This window comes from Macrosteles quadrilineatus, unplaced genomic scaffold, assembly GCF_028750875.1.
Source record: "Macrosteles quadrilineatus isolate MER2022 unplaced genomic scaffold, UCM_ALF_1.0 Scaffold_3__2_contigs__length_128488019, whole genome shotgun sequence".
Lineage (NCBI taxonomy): Eukaryota > Metazoa > Arthropoda > Insecta > Hemiptera > Cicadellidae > Macrosteles > Macrosteles quadrilineatus.
In genome coordinates this window covers 20,961,926-20,978,906 of record NW_026542596.1, presented here as the reverse complement: position 1 = coordinate 20,978,906, position 16,981 = coordinate 20,961,926, and the positions used below count along the sequence as shown (strand labels likewise).

At 35.3% G+C, this 16,981-nt stretch overlaps 1 protein-coding gene across 1 annotated transcript in view; it reads right to left on the bottom strand.

Annotated features, from left to right (window-relative positions):
• Window positions 1-504: 504 nt before the first annotated feature.
• The window catches only part of LOC128988407 (facilitated trehalose transporter Tret1-like), a 37,776-nt gene continuing 21,299 nt past the window's right edge, over window positions 505-16,981 (bottom strand). The window contains exons 4-8 of the mRNA XM_054409661.1: window positions 16,503-16,632; window positions 15,381-15,582; window positions 12,726-12,922; window positions 5,490-5,743; window positions 505-3,434 (exon numbers count right to left, since the gene is read on the bottom strand). Of these exons, the coding sequence (XP_054265636.1) occupies window positions 3,161-3,434; window positions 5,490-5,743; window positions 12,726-12,922; window positions 15,381-15,582; window positions 16,503-16,632 (1,057 nt within the window). The 3' untranslated portion in view covers window positions 505-3,160. The remainder of the gene's footprint in view (window positions 3,435-5,489; window positions 5,744-12,725; window positions 12,923-15,380; window positions 15,583-16,502; window positions 16,633-16,981) is intronic.

Genomic DNA, 16,981 nt, shown 5'->3' with positions numbered 1-16,981 from the left:
GAAAAATGTTCTCCAATTACATCGCTTTATTTGTACCCTTCAATCCATTACAAATGATCATCTATTTACAATGATTAGGCGATTCCAATACTGTGGATGACAGAGCACGGGGTAGGTTGGCAGCGCTACATTCCACCCGACGAAAAGCGCCGTGGCATAATGGGGTTCCATTTGATACTGTGTAAAAAACACCCCGATGGAACGCTGAAACTCGGCGAAGCGTAAGTTCTCCTTTCCGCCCTGGACGGAACAATAAAACGCAGAGGAGATTCCGTCGTGCATTAAAGGGTCTCATTTCATCCCCTGTAAAAAAAACTCCCCAACGGAAAGCTCAATGGATTCCGCCCGACGGAAAACGTCGTGCATAAAAGACGCCTAACAAAATGTTTTTGTTGTTGCCATTTGACTTCAACTCATATAAAGCAACATAAGAAACTCTCTAAAAATGCCAGGTTGTCAATAAGTCAACTCTATAACCTGGAAGCGTAAAATAAACGCACAAAATAAAAGAAAGTTGTTTATTTACAAAAATATTTTTGTTATCTTATATACATTTTAAACAAGGTTCTTATAAAATATTTTCCTTCTTCTAAAAGGCTCAACTTTACCTTAACTCTCCAAAGTAAAAAAAATGTAAAAAATAATTATTACCTGCTAAAGTGTTGTGTAATCACAGTTAAAAAGCCCTGGAAACATAGTTTTAGGTTTCCAGATTTATTTTGAACCACATTTTAATCCATAAAAATATTACTACACAATTTTAAAACAGGCTAATCTACCGGTGTTAATGTAAACATTTGCCAACACACCTCATGATAGTATAGTAATTATATCTAGATCTGAACAAATTATAAATCTATTGGCTTAAAGCACAGCCACCTCTAATACAAGGCCGCGATGTTCGAACTGGCAACGCCGCAATCACACCCCCTCTGCGTCCGTCTTCACACGCGCTAGGCTATGATCATCAATGAGAGTATTGCTGCTCTGTATCAATGAATGAAAGTATTTAAATACGTAATAACATATTTTAGTAGATTTTAAGGTATGGTAAAATAGACAAAATTGTAAACTAGGTTGTTAATTTAGTGAAAAATTGCAACATACCGCAACATGTCTAAAACTAAAAATATACAAACATAATGTTTTTGGTAGCATTTATCGTATTGTAAGTGCAATGAATGTGGAAATAGATGAAATTTAAATATTTCCTTTGTTAATTTGATAATCTACACTATTATATAACAATCTCATGGTGTCTGTATATATGTGTGTTATTCAACATAGTAAAAACTACTAGACAGACTGTGCTTAAATTTTACAAAATAAAGCTACTATACCAAGAATGGTTTTACAGTAGGACTAACTTATTGCCACTTCAATACTTTTAGAGACTTTGGGATTTGTAGAGACTAACATCTAACAATTTGTTCAAATAAAATTAATTTTTAATTTTTAATAGGAATATTATGTTTTAGTCTACCTGAGGAAACCATAAGTTAGCTACAACAAAATTTGAAGTTTTCATTTTGAAGGCATACTGACTAAATAATTTATTTTCTTTGAATAATTACTAAAAAAAACGTTTGCCATTTTGTAAACGATTTCAGAAGCTAGGCCTCCATATGGCTTTCCACAATATTAATAGAATTTTTTTATCACATCAACATTCAGACTGGATTCGGAGACTATGATGCTTTTATTGTTAGATGGTGCAGAAGTTTACTTATTTTTTTACTAGTAGGCCTACTTAACAGAAACACCGGCTTATTTCTTTGAAGTGGCATTTATTTAAGTTATTTTAATCACTTAACAACAGCATTTATCAATAAGATAGACAAATAAATAAGGAAATAGTACGGTATTACTACCTAAAACTTGCTTCTCGCATCTATATTTACACGAATCATTGTCTTATTCTTACATTTTTTTACAAATTTAATCTAAGCTCATATTCGTGAAAAATGCTTCACACAAAAACGAGAATATTTTTAAGATGTCTAATTTGATCAAAGAATAGCAGAAAGCAATTGTTGCTTACGCGGTGGATCAAGTATAATCGTAGAACACTGTATGTATTATTCATTTTTAATTGAGCTATCGTAATTATTCTTGCATACAGGCACATCACATCTATCTGGCATGCTGTAGTAAGAAGTTTAATGTCATTACTAATGATTAAAGGTAGTAGAAACGCGATTATATACGTAGAGTACGCGACTCCTCCATTCACTGTAATGGTAACACGACCGAACGCCAAGACACTGATGCGACGTTGCCGCTTTTCACTCGCCGCGGCCTTGTATTAGAGGTGGCTGTGCTTAAAGCCACTCATAAGTAGCTAGAATTCCACAATTATTTAAATATTCTAATTAATTAATCAGTTTTACATAAAATGTTTATCGCTATGTCTTGCTCCAGACTCGTACTTCAGTCTACGTTTTTCATTTGATAAGAATCAACACTGACATTGCATACAAAGTAGCCGTCTCGCCCTGCCTGTGGTAAAATTTGAAGCATGTTTTGGTGATGTTTAATGTCTAGAACGCTTGCATGGATTGATTTAGACAACTTTTACTACCGGCATTGCTTTGGGTTTAGGTTTAGTTATGAGATTGTTCCTTAATCTTTGATCAAAATGGTGAAAGAGTGGCAGTAGCTTACACATAGATTGGTTGTAGGGATCTTCAAGTCATCAAGACATTTAAGATATTGACTTACTCAATCATCAAGGTAAAGGGACATTAAAATACTTTCTGTCTTCAGCTTGTCTACAAAGATGATACATTTACAACCGAGTGTGGTTAGTTTTTGTATTAGCTAATCAGGATGTAAATTCATAATGACAATCTATTAGCTCATATTATATCAAAAGGTTTCCATAAAAACATGAATTCTTAAAACAGATTCTGGGTCTGTAAATTCAAGTCAAGAGAGTTTAAGACAAAAGTTACTGCAAGAGTTTTAAAATAGTTGTGATTTGTGGTAGGTCTGAAAAATAGACAAAGTTGAAAATGATCTCTTTTCTGTTTCTTGCATGAGGTAAAGATTCAATTATCGTATTTTTTAAATTTAAATTCACTATTGTAGGTACCAAAACTAAAAATAACGTTAGACGCAACCTCCCCGACTCTTTTTTCTCAAGGTCCCAATTAAACTGTTAAGCAGGAACGGAAACATTTTTGAGTGAGGGTGTTTTCTCCATCCTCTCCTTCTTGGTCATGAAGTAAGGTTCGATCTCTGCCAGTGTCTTGCCCTCGGTTTCAGGTAGACAGTAGTACAGGTAGGCGATGCCCCACAGTCCAATGACAGCGTAGACTAATAAAGCTCCCCAGATGTTGAACCAGTGCTCCAGGTAGATGTAGGACTTGGTCACTACAAATATGAAGCTGTAGCCGCACGCAGCCGACACTCCACCAGCGATACCGCGACCCCTGTTACATTCATGTTAGTGGTAAAGTAGTAATGGTGGTTTGAGTAGTAATTTTGAAAATTTACTTACTCACAGAATGACCATTGTAGCAACTTTAGCTTACAGTTTGAAGTTTCCATTTGTTACAATAATATAGGACTACTGCATTTGACTTTATTGCATCCCATAATAATTCATCACCGATTGCAAATAAAATCGAGCAATTACTATGCAGTTCTTTTCAAGATTTAAATTACTATCTTCAGAATTTTCTTTGAAACACCAAGCTGGTTTCACAAAGGGAAAGTCAACAACAGATCAAATTTACATATTTAAAGAATCAATAGCCAAATATCATGAATACAAGCAGTCTTTCTATTGCATCTTCATAGATTTCACTAAAGCCTATGACAGCCTTGACAGGAATAGATTATGGGAGATAATGGAGAAACAGGGAATACCCAATAAGCTAATCAGACTCGCAAGATTAAGTGTAAAGGATTCAAAATGTAAAGTTAAAGTAGAAGGACAGTTATCAAAGGACTTTAGTGTCAATACCGGCGTAAGGCAAGGAGATGGGATGTCACCAATGCTGTTTAACATCGCACTTAGAAGAAGCATTACAAAAAGTTAAATCCCCAGACATAGGCATAACAATTATTGGAAAAACATTTAATATACTAGCTTTTACAGATGAAGTAGCCATAATGGCACACAAGAAGGATGATCTCAGAGAATTAATTAGAATATTAGTAGAAGAAACAGGAAAATTTGGCTTTCAAATTAATGACAGTAAAACAAAATTCATGAAGTGCGGAAGATGGGATGGTAGAGAAGAAAATGATGAAGATGATGATATCTTACAGATAGAGAGCCACTCTTTTCAGAAAGTAAATAGTTTTCATCTAGGAGTCCTATTATCAGACAACAATAATGAAGAATTGGAAGTAATAAACAGGTTAAATTCGGCTAACAGGTCCCTCCATGCATGCAATAGATTGTTAAGCTCAAAATTATTATCCCACAACACCAAATTACGTATTTATAAAACAATAATAAGACCGGTTTTACTGTATGGCTCAGAAACATGGGCAACGAGCAAAAAAATAGAAAAGAAAATTATAACATTTGAAAACAAGGTTCTCAGGAAAATATATGGCCCGACGCTCGAAGATGGAATATGGAGAATGAGACACAACATCGAGATTAGAGAGCGCTATAAAGACCCTGACATCATAGCGTAAGTCAGGAGCAGAAGATTGAGATGGTTTGGTCATATTTCGAGAAGAGAGGAAGACTCCACTACGAATATACTTGATGAATGTACTTGATAGAAACCCCGAAGGCAGGAGACCACGAGGCCGTCCCAAACTGAGATGGAAGGATCAAGTACAAAAAGATGTAAGAAGACTGGGAAGGAGTGAAAATGACACTAAAGACAGAGGCATCTGGAGGCAGTGTGTGGGCGAGGCCAAGTACCTCTTAGGGTACCAGTGGCCACTCCAGTAAGTAAGTAAGTAAGAATTTTCTTGTAGTATCGCAACGTTAAAAGAACTAACATAACAATTCCTTCATATCCATATCCATGATTTTAAAATCCTCACCAATGGAAGTTTATTGAGGTTTGACTTAGTGGGTTGTCACATTCAAGGGTACAAAAATACTAGTTTCGAAACCAGCACAAACTGTGTCCCTGCCATTCTCACATCCTCTACTAACTAACTCCTGCATATATTTAAACACTTGTTTAACTACTTTTCGAATGTTGTTACTCCATCTATAGTCTAACGTTAAAATGAAAAATTGAACTGCTATTCTGACATGTATTATTCAGCAACTAAATAATTTTGGTCGTAACAAAGCTTTATTTCTATCTGTTGAAATTAAAGGAGCACAAACAAATTTGTTTGCGTAAAAGAAATATGTTACTTTGCTTTTTTACGTTTTTGAACATCTGAAGACACAATTTTCACACACTGTAATTATTTTGTTGTATACACTATTTATACTGTTATTATTTTCAAATTTTAAGAAAATATTGAACTAGACAACAAATAAAAGAAAACAAATTACTCACTCAATAGGAAACACTTCACTAATAAGCATCCAAGGGATGGACCCGATGCCGAGCTGTGCTGCAAAGAACAGTAAGCAGAACAAAACCATAGGCACCCACGGTTCAAAGTACTGCAGCACAACGTATGCAGAAATTGAAACTGCGCAGACCACGCAGATAGACATGGAGAGGAAAGATAGACCTCTCTTGCCTAACAGCTTCATCACCAACATACAACCTAGAGCTCCGAGGACTTGCAGAGTGCCCACCACTACCTAAGGGGAAATAATTGCTCCTGAGGTTAGTGAGTTCATAAAAAAGTACTATAAAATAAAGTCAATTAATAGAACTAAAGTTGCACCATTTTGTTGCCCCATTAAAGTCTCTTACTACTGTCTGTTACTACTGTACTGTTTAGACTACTGTACAATGTGACAATACAGAGACAGTGCAGTATTATGGGGTAAGTCACATTGACAACTTCTGGTGATGACTTTAGTGGTGATAAGTGCTTGGACCCCCTATGTCTGGCTTATCAACCAAAGGTACTGCCTCTGAATAATTGCCATATCAGTTTAGGTGGTTGAGTCAAGTGGACAATACATAGTTAATTTAAACTTGACAATACGATCATGCAAATAATTCAGTACATAATTTCTGGACTTGTGGAAATCCAAAATGCGTAATGCAAGTACTCCATTGATATGTGACAGGGATGTGCGTCCCTAATACAGTAGAGGCTTTGAGACAATTTCAGTGTTTAGTTCTTTGGTGGTTTTTCAAGTTTATTAAAATTAACTACTCAATCTATACATTTTATCACATTGATACTTGGTTTTTCATAGAACAAATCAGATTAGACCTTCATACATACTCTAAATCACAGTCCAATTTGGAGTAATTGTCAAGCATAAAAAAGTCCAAAAACATTTCTAACACGTTCGCTACCATACCGCAATATTAGTACTAAAGTTTTCGTTCATTTGGACCAGCGACACACATATATGCGACGGCTGGTCAAATTAAAATAGACTGACATATTTGCGTTGGTGTCTCAATGCTATTAAATATCTTGGTAATGGTCTGTTTGAATGCCCTGAATTCTTTGCAGTGGTCTACAGGGATGTCTGTCTCAAATGTGCGTCACTTGGTCTGTGGATATGATAATTAGTGATGTCATATAATAGTTTTTTTGCTTTTCTGCATCACTGGCCCGTGGTCTGCATGTACTTTTAACCAAGTGACACCCGGTCTATGTGTAATATCAAAATGTCTCCCTCTGTGTCTATAACAGCAGCATGTTATAAATGTGACCATTGGTAGCGAACATGTTAAGGCCTCTAAATCTCAAGATTTAAGATTTATATGTCTCAAAATCATATGAGGTACTGATTTTTAAACTATCAATATTTTAGATTGAAATGTTATAAATAATCTTCAATAACTTAATAAATAGTGTACTATAATTAAACTCTAAAAATATGATCAACAAGCTAATTTACAAATAATCAGTGCTCCATTTTAAAAAATTGAAGTGCCGGAGATGTTGTAATATTTGATACACTGCCTTTCCTTCTTTACTTTATGTCTAAATTGTTAAATCATATGTTATTTATGTTTTTGTTAATTGACTGTTAGTACACAATTCTCTAACATGTTCCTATCATCATTCCTAAGTAAATTAAAGCCTTGTTCTGTCCAGGTAATTCATTTCATTTCTATTACAAATTAATTTACTTAGCCCAAGAAGAATGGATCGTCTTCTATGTCCAAATATACTAGAGTTGAATCCAGAATCAAACAGTTCATCTACAAAAATCACTGGCAACACAGATTCCAAAATTTTATTAGAAGTACAAATGCTAATGAGGAAGAGAAATTTCGTCTTCTTATCAATTACATATCACCTACCATATATGAATACGTAAGTCAATGCCATTCTTAAAATGAAGCTTTAACTGTCCTCAAAAATGTATTTGTTAAACCTGTAAACGAGGTTTTTGCTAGACATAAACTCTTTACTCGCAGTCAAGAAAAAAATGAGACTGTTGACCGGTATTTAGAATCATTAAGACTACTTAGTCGCGACCGCCAATTCAAAGCAGTTACAGCAGAAAGCAATCGTGATGACTGTATTCGTGACTCATTTATTAGAGGTCTTCTAAGTCCTGTAATACGACAACGCCTACTCGAAAATGAAAATTTGACTTTGGCGGATGCTCATGCTCAAGCTTTGGAGATGGCTCAACTACATTCCTTGCAGTATGACACTCCTTGTGCAACAATAAATGCTGTTTCAAATGACTTATTGACTAAGGACTCTGCTACTGATAAAACCACTAGTGTTAGTCACGACCCTGCTGTAGGAGCTGTGCGTTCCAAATGCTACTTTTGTGGTGGATTTAGACATCCTCGCATAAATGTCCAGCAAAGGACCAAACTTGTAATAGTTGTGGAAAGACAAGGCCATTTTCAGAAAGTTTGCCGGTCACAATCAAAGAAAACTACTTCTGCTATTCAAAATTCTGTGTGTGAAATTTCTTGTTCTATCTCACACCAGTCCAAAGTTAAAACCATTGCCACTATTAACGGTTTCAAGGTTAAAGGTATGCTTGATTCTGGAAGTGACTTAAGCTTGATTGATGACAAAGTATCCCGTCAACTAAATTTGAAAATTCACAAGGAATATGAAGAGGTGGGATTAGCATCCAATAATCATAAAGTAAAAATCACTAGGGCAATTGCAACGTAACTCTTGAGATGCTTGGTCATAAATACCCTCATACCAAACTTTCTGTTATGTCTAACCTCTGTTCAGAGATAATTGTAGGACGAGATTTACTGCAACTTCATTCATCAGTTCAATTTGAGTTTGGAGGGGATAAGGATCCTCTAGTTGTAAGTGCTCTTACTGCTGCAAACGTTGAACCTGCTAATCTATTTACCAACCTGACTTCTGATTGTAAACGTATAGCTATCAAATCCATTCGCCATTCACTCAACGATCTCAGTTCATTGAAGCAGAAGTGAATAAGCTGTTAAATGATGGAATCATTGAAAAGAGCAATTCACCATGGCGTGCCCAAGTGCTTGTTACTTCTTCACAAAATCACAAGAAAAGGATGGTCATAGATTATTCTAGAACAATAAACCGCTTCACAGAATAGGATGCCTACCCAATCCCTTCCATTAATGAAATAATCTCTAAAGTTGCTCGTTACAAAGTCTTTAGTACGATAGATTTGAGAAGTGCCTATCATCAAGTCCCTATTCCTGAAAAAGACAGACTAAACACTACTTTTAAGGCTGCTGGGGAACTCTACCAGTTTACCAGAATCCCTTTTGGTACAACAAACGGTGTTGCTGCTTTTCAAAGAACCTTGGATCACATTATAAGAAAAGAAAAATTGAAAGATACATTTGCTTACCTTGATGACATAACAACTTGCTGTCACACTCAAACTGAACATGATGAAAATCTGAAAAATTTTATGCAAACAGCTTCTAAATACAACTTAACTATGAACCATGAGGAAAGCTCATTTTCTCTACGCAATATCACCCTACTAGGTCACTCCATCAGTGATGGTGTTATTAGACCTGATCCAAAGAGATTTCAGTCACTTTTAGAGTTTCCCCCACCCACTGATACTGCTTCTTTAAAGGGAGCCTTAGGCATGTTCTCTCACAACTCCAAGTTCATACCCTGCTTTTCCGAAAAGATTAAGCTCCTGAAACCAGGTTCTTTGCCGTTATCTGAAGCGCTTTCATCATTCCAGAATCTCAAACATGATATAGAGAAAGCGTCTCTGGAGATAATGAAGTTCCATTTTGCTTGGAGACAGATGCCTCAGATACTACGATAGCCGCCACTCTTAGTCAACAAAATCGACCGGTAGCATTCTTCTCCCGAACTCTGTCAGACTCAGTGAAACGCCATTCCGCTGTCAAAAAGGAGGCTTATGCCATAGTTGAGGCAGTGAGACATTGGAAACACTTCTTGTTAGGCAGACACTTTTGACTCATCACTGACCAACAATCGGTTGCATTCATGTTTGATTTAAAACATGGGAGTAAGATCAAGAATGAGAATATTACAAGGTGGAGACTAGATCTATCGTGCTATTCATATGACATAGTGTATCGTCCGGGAAAAGACAATCATGCAGCTGATGCTCTATCTAGAGTCAGTTCTGTATCATCTACTGTAACTTCCACTGATGCAAAACTTATCTCTCTCCATAAGTTACTATGTCACCCTGGAGTTTCAAGACTTAGCCACTGGATATGTACCAAGAATCTTCCTTACTCCGTAGAAGACGTGCGTCGAATAACATCTGCATGTCGTACCTGTGCTGAAGTAAAGCCAAAATTCCATAAACACCATGGCACTCCCATCAAAGCCTCAGCCCCTTTTGAGCGGCTTAATATTGATTTTAAAGCCGGGTTTACACTATGCCAGTTGGCGAGACAATTGTCTTTGCCAATTGGCATCACGTGGTTTTGGAATTGTCGTAGCCTAGGCAAGTTGAACGAGAACCTGTTTACACGTGGCCAACACTTGCCCAGGCATTTTACAGTGAACCAGGGTACTACTGCCAAAAGACAAGACAGTGCTATTGGCCTCTACACCGTTTACACGGCACCAATTGTCACGACAACTGGGTTTTCGAGGGGTGGGGCCTCACTGGGCCCAGCTCATTGTCCTCAGTCTACTACCGGAGACAACTGAATTTCTGGACAATTGGCGGGCAATTGGCTTGCCAATTGGCCTGAAGTGTTTACACAAAGCCAGTAATTCCCAGCCAGTCAGTTGTCTCCTGACAATTGTCTCGCCAACTGGCATCGTGTAAACCCGGCTTAAAAAGGACCACTTCCATCTCGTTCTCAAAATAAGTATATGCTGACTGTGATAGATGAGTATTCACGTTTCCCGTTTGTTTTTCCTTGTCGTGATACTTCATCATCTTCAGTTATTTCATGTCTTCAACAACTGTTTGGTGTTTTCGGTGCTCCATCGTTCATTCATTCTGATAGAGGGTCTGGATTCATGTCACAAGAATTGAAAACGTGGCTCATGACCTTGGGCATTGCAACCAGCAGGACGACACCATATAATGGACAAGTTGAACGCTATAATGGTACTATTTGGAAAACTGTTCAACTAGCTCTCAAAGATCTTGGTTTACCCATTACTCGATGGGAAGAAGTCTTACCGAATGCTCTTCACTCTATTCGATCATTGTTGTGTACGGCTACAAATACCACCCCTCATGAAAGAATGTTTGGTTTTTCAAGACGTTCTGCTAATGGCCTATCAACTCCATCTTGGCTTTTAACACCAGGCACCGTTCTTCTACGTAAATTCAACCGGACTTCAAAATTTGACCCTTTAGTAGAAGAAGTGACACTCTTAGAAGGAAATCCCGAATACGCCCATATCAGATATCCAGATGGAAGAGAAACTACTGTTTCAACACGCCATCTAGCTCCTTTCGTTGAGGTGAGTGAAGCTCATGAGCAAGACATTGAAAATAAAGACCTACTAAATGTGGACGAGATTGACGAAACTACTACTGATGCTCCTATTTTACAAGATTCTGGCCCTACTGTCCAACTATCCGAATCCAATAGTAGAGATAATAGTTTAAAAAATAACAACGAGCCAGTTAGAAGAAGCAATAGACCTCGGAAGCTTCCTGTCTATTTGAAAGACTACTTTCATTCCTAAGGAGGGAAGAATGTTGTAATATTTGATACTCTGCCTTTCCTTCTTTACTTTATGTCTAAATTGTTAAATCATATGTTATTTATGTTTTTGTTAATTGACTGTTTGTACACAACTCTCTAACATGTTCCTAGCATCATTCCTAAGTAAATTAAAGCCTTGTTCTGTCCAGGTAATTAATTTCATTTCTATTAAAGGAGAATAATATATAAATATTTCCCTTTAAAAATATTAAAAATATGTAGCTTTTGGGCATGAAAAAGTTCAATGATCATGCTTTCAAAGTGGGATATTTTTAGTAGTAGTAGTGATGAATAATATTAATTTATCTACGCAAAAACATAGTTTTAATCAGTTGTAGTAAATGTTCTTCCAGTTGGACTATTTGATGATTTTATTTGAATGGTTGTTTTTTGTAAAAATTAATTTATTTTAGTTTTTAAGGTATATAAAATAAGAAACTAGAAAACTAATGGACCGTCCTAAAAATTAATTAAAAAGTTGATAAAAACTATATAAAAGAACTCTCATTAATCAAGAAGTGTCCAGTTTGTTTTATGAAGTGTTTCCAAACTTTCACAGCCGAGGGTGTTTTACACAAGTTTGAATAACTGACGACTTAATAACCATTACAGTTTTCATTGCCTCACTTTATAAGCGTAATTAAAATTAAACTTTACAGTTTACAGCTGCAGTTTAATACTTTGCAAGAAATACTATGTTTATGATATCTCGTTGGAAAAGCTAAAATTTGTTCAACACATTGCACAAAGCGCTTTTCACTTCTAAATTACTGTACTATATTTTAAAATTATTTATAACTTTATACCTCAGCAGTGGCATTCCAGGGGGGGATTTAGGGGGTTGAACCCCCCCCCCCTTGACCTTTAAATGTGATTTCTTTTCAGTAAAAATGTTTCTATTAATCTCTTTTAATGTTCCTAAATAGCCTAAAAACATGAGTTTACAGTTATAATTAATTAAAAAAAAATCCCAGACCCCCCTTCACAGGAGGCCGGGGGGTCCCACCAGGCCCTCCGGTGCAACCCCCTCCTAGTTATATATTCAATGAACTGGCTGGTTAGGCCCAACACCCTTGTCTGACAAAGCTGGGTAGCGAAGTGATTTAAGTGTTCCTAGTAAACAGAAAGTTTTCTGTTTAATCTGAGTAAGGTCAATAGGATTTTGTTGGTTAAAAACTGGGAACATAATTAAACAGCTGTTAGTCAGTAACAACATTACACAAGTAATGTCACACCCTACGCTCACCTTGCATCATATAATCAGCTTAAAATGCACCCAAGTGTATCATGCTGTTTCAAAAAAATTCCAAATTGATATCAGCTCAAGACTTCATGACTGCAGGCTACCGTGTATGTTTATGTGATTGTTGGTAAATTATTTGATAGTGTCGAGTTACAACACAATTAGTAACTCAACTTCTTTCAAAATAATGTCCTTATTTTATTTTAAAGAACTATCAAACCATCAAAATAGATCGCAACAACAAGGGTATCATTTTAACTCACCACAACCCATTTAGAGTCAATGGGCATCTGTAGTTTGTCGAAGATCTGGACGAGGAAAGGCCGTATTCCGATTAGAGAGGCACAGTGTGAGCAGAAGAAGTAGATGAGGATCAGCTTGAGAGGTCTCTGAGTGGCAGGTTGTAGGAAGTGATGTAGATTCTGCATGGCCTCTGACTTGTTCTTCTGTTTCTTATCTCCTGAGGACCAAAGCATATGTCATCAAGCAGGAAATAGTGGTGTCAGATATAAACAAAAGTGACAATAACATACCTGTTCTTTGAAATTTAGCACAGTACATGAGCATATTAAAACTTGAAACAGTGAATAATCTATACTATTATATAAAAATCTAATGGTCTCTGTCTGTATGTGTATTACTAATAGGTGAAAAAACTACTGAACCAACTGAGCTTACATTTTACAAAAATATAGCTACCATACCAAGAACCATTATAGGACTATTCACATTTCGATACTGACCGTAGGCTTTGCCCCCTTTGGCTTTAAAAGTTCTGAGGTGAACATTTTAAAAGTACATATTGATTGGTCTCCATGGCTGCGATGAGAATCCTAACAATATTTGTTTACATTTGCTTTGACATTTAAATGTAAAAAGGAAGAACTGCTAAACTGCATATTTCACAATTTCAGACAGCTGATACAATGAAATTAAATATAATCTTTTCCATAACTATGAGGTAGGTTCATTTTAATCTAACCTTTTATCATGGATTATTTATTCTAAAACTATGCCAATGATTATAGAAAAAAAGATTCTAGAGCCGTTGTTGTATCAACTCCGGCTCTGCTTTGGATTTTTTAAAGCGTCTAAGTTATGAAAATAATGTTATTGATATGCTTTCATGGAAACAGTATGAAAATGACTATGTATAGATGTTTTGTATGAATTTGGAAGCTACTTGGAATAAATTCTAACTGCTTAACATGTGTTGGATTAACTTAACATAACTTGCACATCACATTGTTTTTTATATGTATATTTAGGTAAATTAAGTTATTGTGTTTTGCTAAACCTATGCTTCAATTAAACTAAAGAATATCATCAATAACTATATTGTATGTTGTTGATTTTTGTGTTCTAAAATCTGTTGTATATGTGTAACTATAATTAATTATCAAATGGTAATACAAAATACTCTTATTTTATCTTAACATAGCTTTCAGTTCACATTTACTTTATTTGATACATTTATTATTTGTGTTTTGAAACACCACTGATTAAATCAAACCAAGGAAAATATCATAAAACTAAGCAGTACACAGTGTTCCTTTGTTTTTAAATTCGATGAAATATCTGTTAATATGTTTACTTGATGGTAAGTGTGAAAATGTAAAGGCAATGGAGGATGGAACTGATTAAAAGAACTGGTTTCTGTATTAAGTTGTTTGTTGATATTTTTATTAAGTAGAATCAGAGATGCAATGAAACATATACTGTATTTGCTATTACTTTTTTTAGTCCTTGATGCTTTGATAATCATATTAGTTTTGTCTGCTGTCTTTAATGCTAAATTATTTGTTTAACATTTTTTATAGTAGCCTACCTATATAGATATAGTTTCTTTAACATTTCAAAAGACTATTGATAAGGCATAACAATATTTCTAAAGTTTATAACAGTTGACTTAGTGTTGCTAATGATTTATTGTGAGTGAAGACACTGAAAATGGAAGGATTTGTGATTTAATATGAAGAAGAGTGAAATTTAAAAAATGTCCATTTAAATTTAATGATTAGTATTTTTGCAACTTCAAATTTGAAATTTAAAATCTCAAAAATAAAGAAAAAAGATATGTAGTTAAGGGAGATGAAGGTAAATCATGTGAGTGAAAGTTTTATTTGAAGATTTGGTCAGTTTTTCTCATATCAGCCTACACAAGATTTAAAATTAATCAAACCCAAAATGGTGGTATCCACTACTTACCAGATGTAAAAGTCATAACTTAAACGTTTCTATTAAGGCCATAAAAGTTGAATTTTGTTTCTAAAAGCGTTGGCAGATTTGTAGCTATTATATGCAACAGATGTAAAGATTAAAATGTTTCTATTTTGTGTCCTCTTCCCGTTGCAAAGCACGGGTACAACAGCTAGTATTTTATAAATAATCTCTCCCATCTGTCAGGTGAAAAACCATGTCATTTTTCAAACATGAAAAAGACCAAAAGATCAGTTAAGTTAAGCATTAAAATTATGTTTAAGAAACAATAATTGATAGTCCAGAAGCAAATACAATGACTACTACTGTTAGAACACTTGTGAAAGCTTTAAAAATAATTATATATCTATACTTATAATTTTATATACATTAAAGTTACCATTTTCAAAACTAGCATGGACAATAGATAAGAGGTATGTCAGAATAAATAAGTAATTACAATTTGTATCGTAAAAAATGAATTCATACCATCATTATATAACTTTTACTGATGCAAATAGAATGAAGTGATTACAACACTATCCTGCTGTAGAGCTTGATTAAATTATTCATATGAATTTTCATTAGAGCTTGTGCGTAAACAAAAGATACTGAGCATGCATGAGTGGTACTTGGTGCAGTTCTTGTTTACATTCTTTATGTCCTATATAATACATTAAAATTTGAAGGATCTTTTTATAAACTGTTTTATATCTTACCAACATCCTGGGAAGGCACTTGGTGGTAGTTGGGTTGGCTAGCCTTGACTATTGTAACCTTTCTCCTGTCCAAATGTGCCACGAGGGATGACAGTTCCTTGCTGACGTGTGATGGGTCGACCCATCCCCGCAACCAACAAAGTGCACGCTCCGCCTCAGCGATACGTCCCTTGTACACCAGCCAGGCTGGCGACTCTGGGACCTGTTGTCAGGAAACAAATTTAAATTGATACATTAAATAATCTGCGGTTGCTCATAGGAGAAATTGTTAAAACAATTGAGGATGCTAAAAAAAAAAAAAAAAAAAACAAGCAGCAGAATGGTTACTATTGTTTGCACAATTATATAGGTGACTTATGTGAAAAACTGCGAAGACTATAAAATATTATACTCGACTGTATAACAAACAAACTTAACTGACATATCATGTTAATTTGCAAGCCAATACAACCAAATGTATTTATTTCTGCAGTCCTGTAGATTTCCACCTTGAACTATGAGTTATGTTCTCAGGCTGCTGATACAATCCTACAGCTCGACTGGCGACTGGCGCTAACCGCCTGACTCAAATGACCTTCTGATACTTATGAGCAATCCTGTTGCTATCGTAAACATAGATTCAAAATATAAATTCTTTAGTTTTAGAATAGACTAACCATGTTTATGGGTACATTATCGGGACAGAAACAGTCTTCGGATATAAGGTATCCTACTGTTGACTTATAATAATTTACTACAAATAACGTTATTTTTTAGGGTTTACACAACTGATTCATCACTGATGGAGGAACTTCTGAAAATGCCTTATTTTGAATGGCAAAAAGATGTTTTCTAAACTGCTCATCCTTAGATGTGGATGTCTTACAGATTTACCCGTAATCATAAAGAACTCATATTAAGGACATGAACCAGAAGTAATTAATCCATCTACTGATAGCAACCCTTTTTAAGGCTGATTAGATCCTTAGAGTAGCTAAGCTTTGATTTTACTATGGTTCTCCACCACTGGAAATTATCTTCCAATTGAGCACAATTTGTTAGGTACTACTATAACGTCTGATACTAAATTTTTATAAAAGTAAGACTAAGTAGAGTAGAGTAGACATCAAGTGAGTAAGTTACCTGGGAGAGTATGAGGAAGCAGAGCGCAGGACCTAGAGCGCTGATGAGCGCCATTGTGCGCCAGTGAGTAAGAGCACCGATGTAGCACTCCAGCATGATGCCTATGTTAAGGTACATTCCAGCAATAGAGCTGAAATTTAATTTACATGATTTTTGTTAAACTTTTTAAAGCTATAGAACTTATTATGACATGTTAATTTAACTTATGGATTGCAAAAAGTTACTCTTCAGTGTCATCTCTGCAAAAAATTACAAAATTTTATAACCTTTTAATCTTGTAGTTCTTATACACATAAGAGAGGGAGTTTTGCCATTGTAAACATCAATCTATGTAATACACCTGTCTGTCTTTCGGTGAAGTGTGCTTTTGCTTTGACTATATCACTCATGAGAATATTCTATTCTTAGGTTATTTGAATTTAAGCAAACTAATTAAAATTCAAACTTTTGTGGAATTTAGTTAGCTCTGGAGAAAAAAA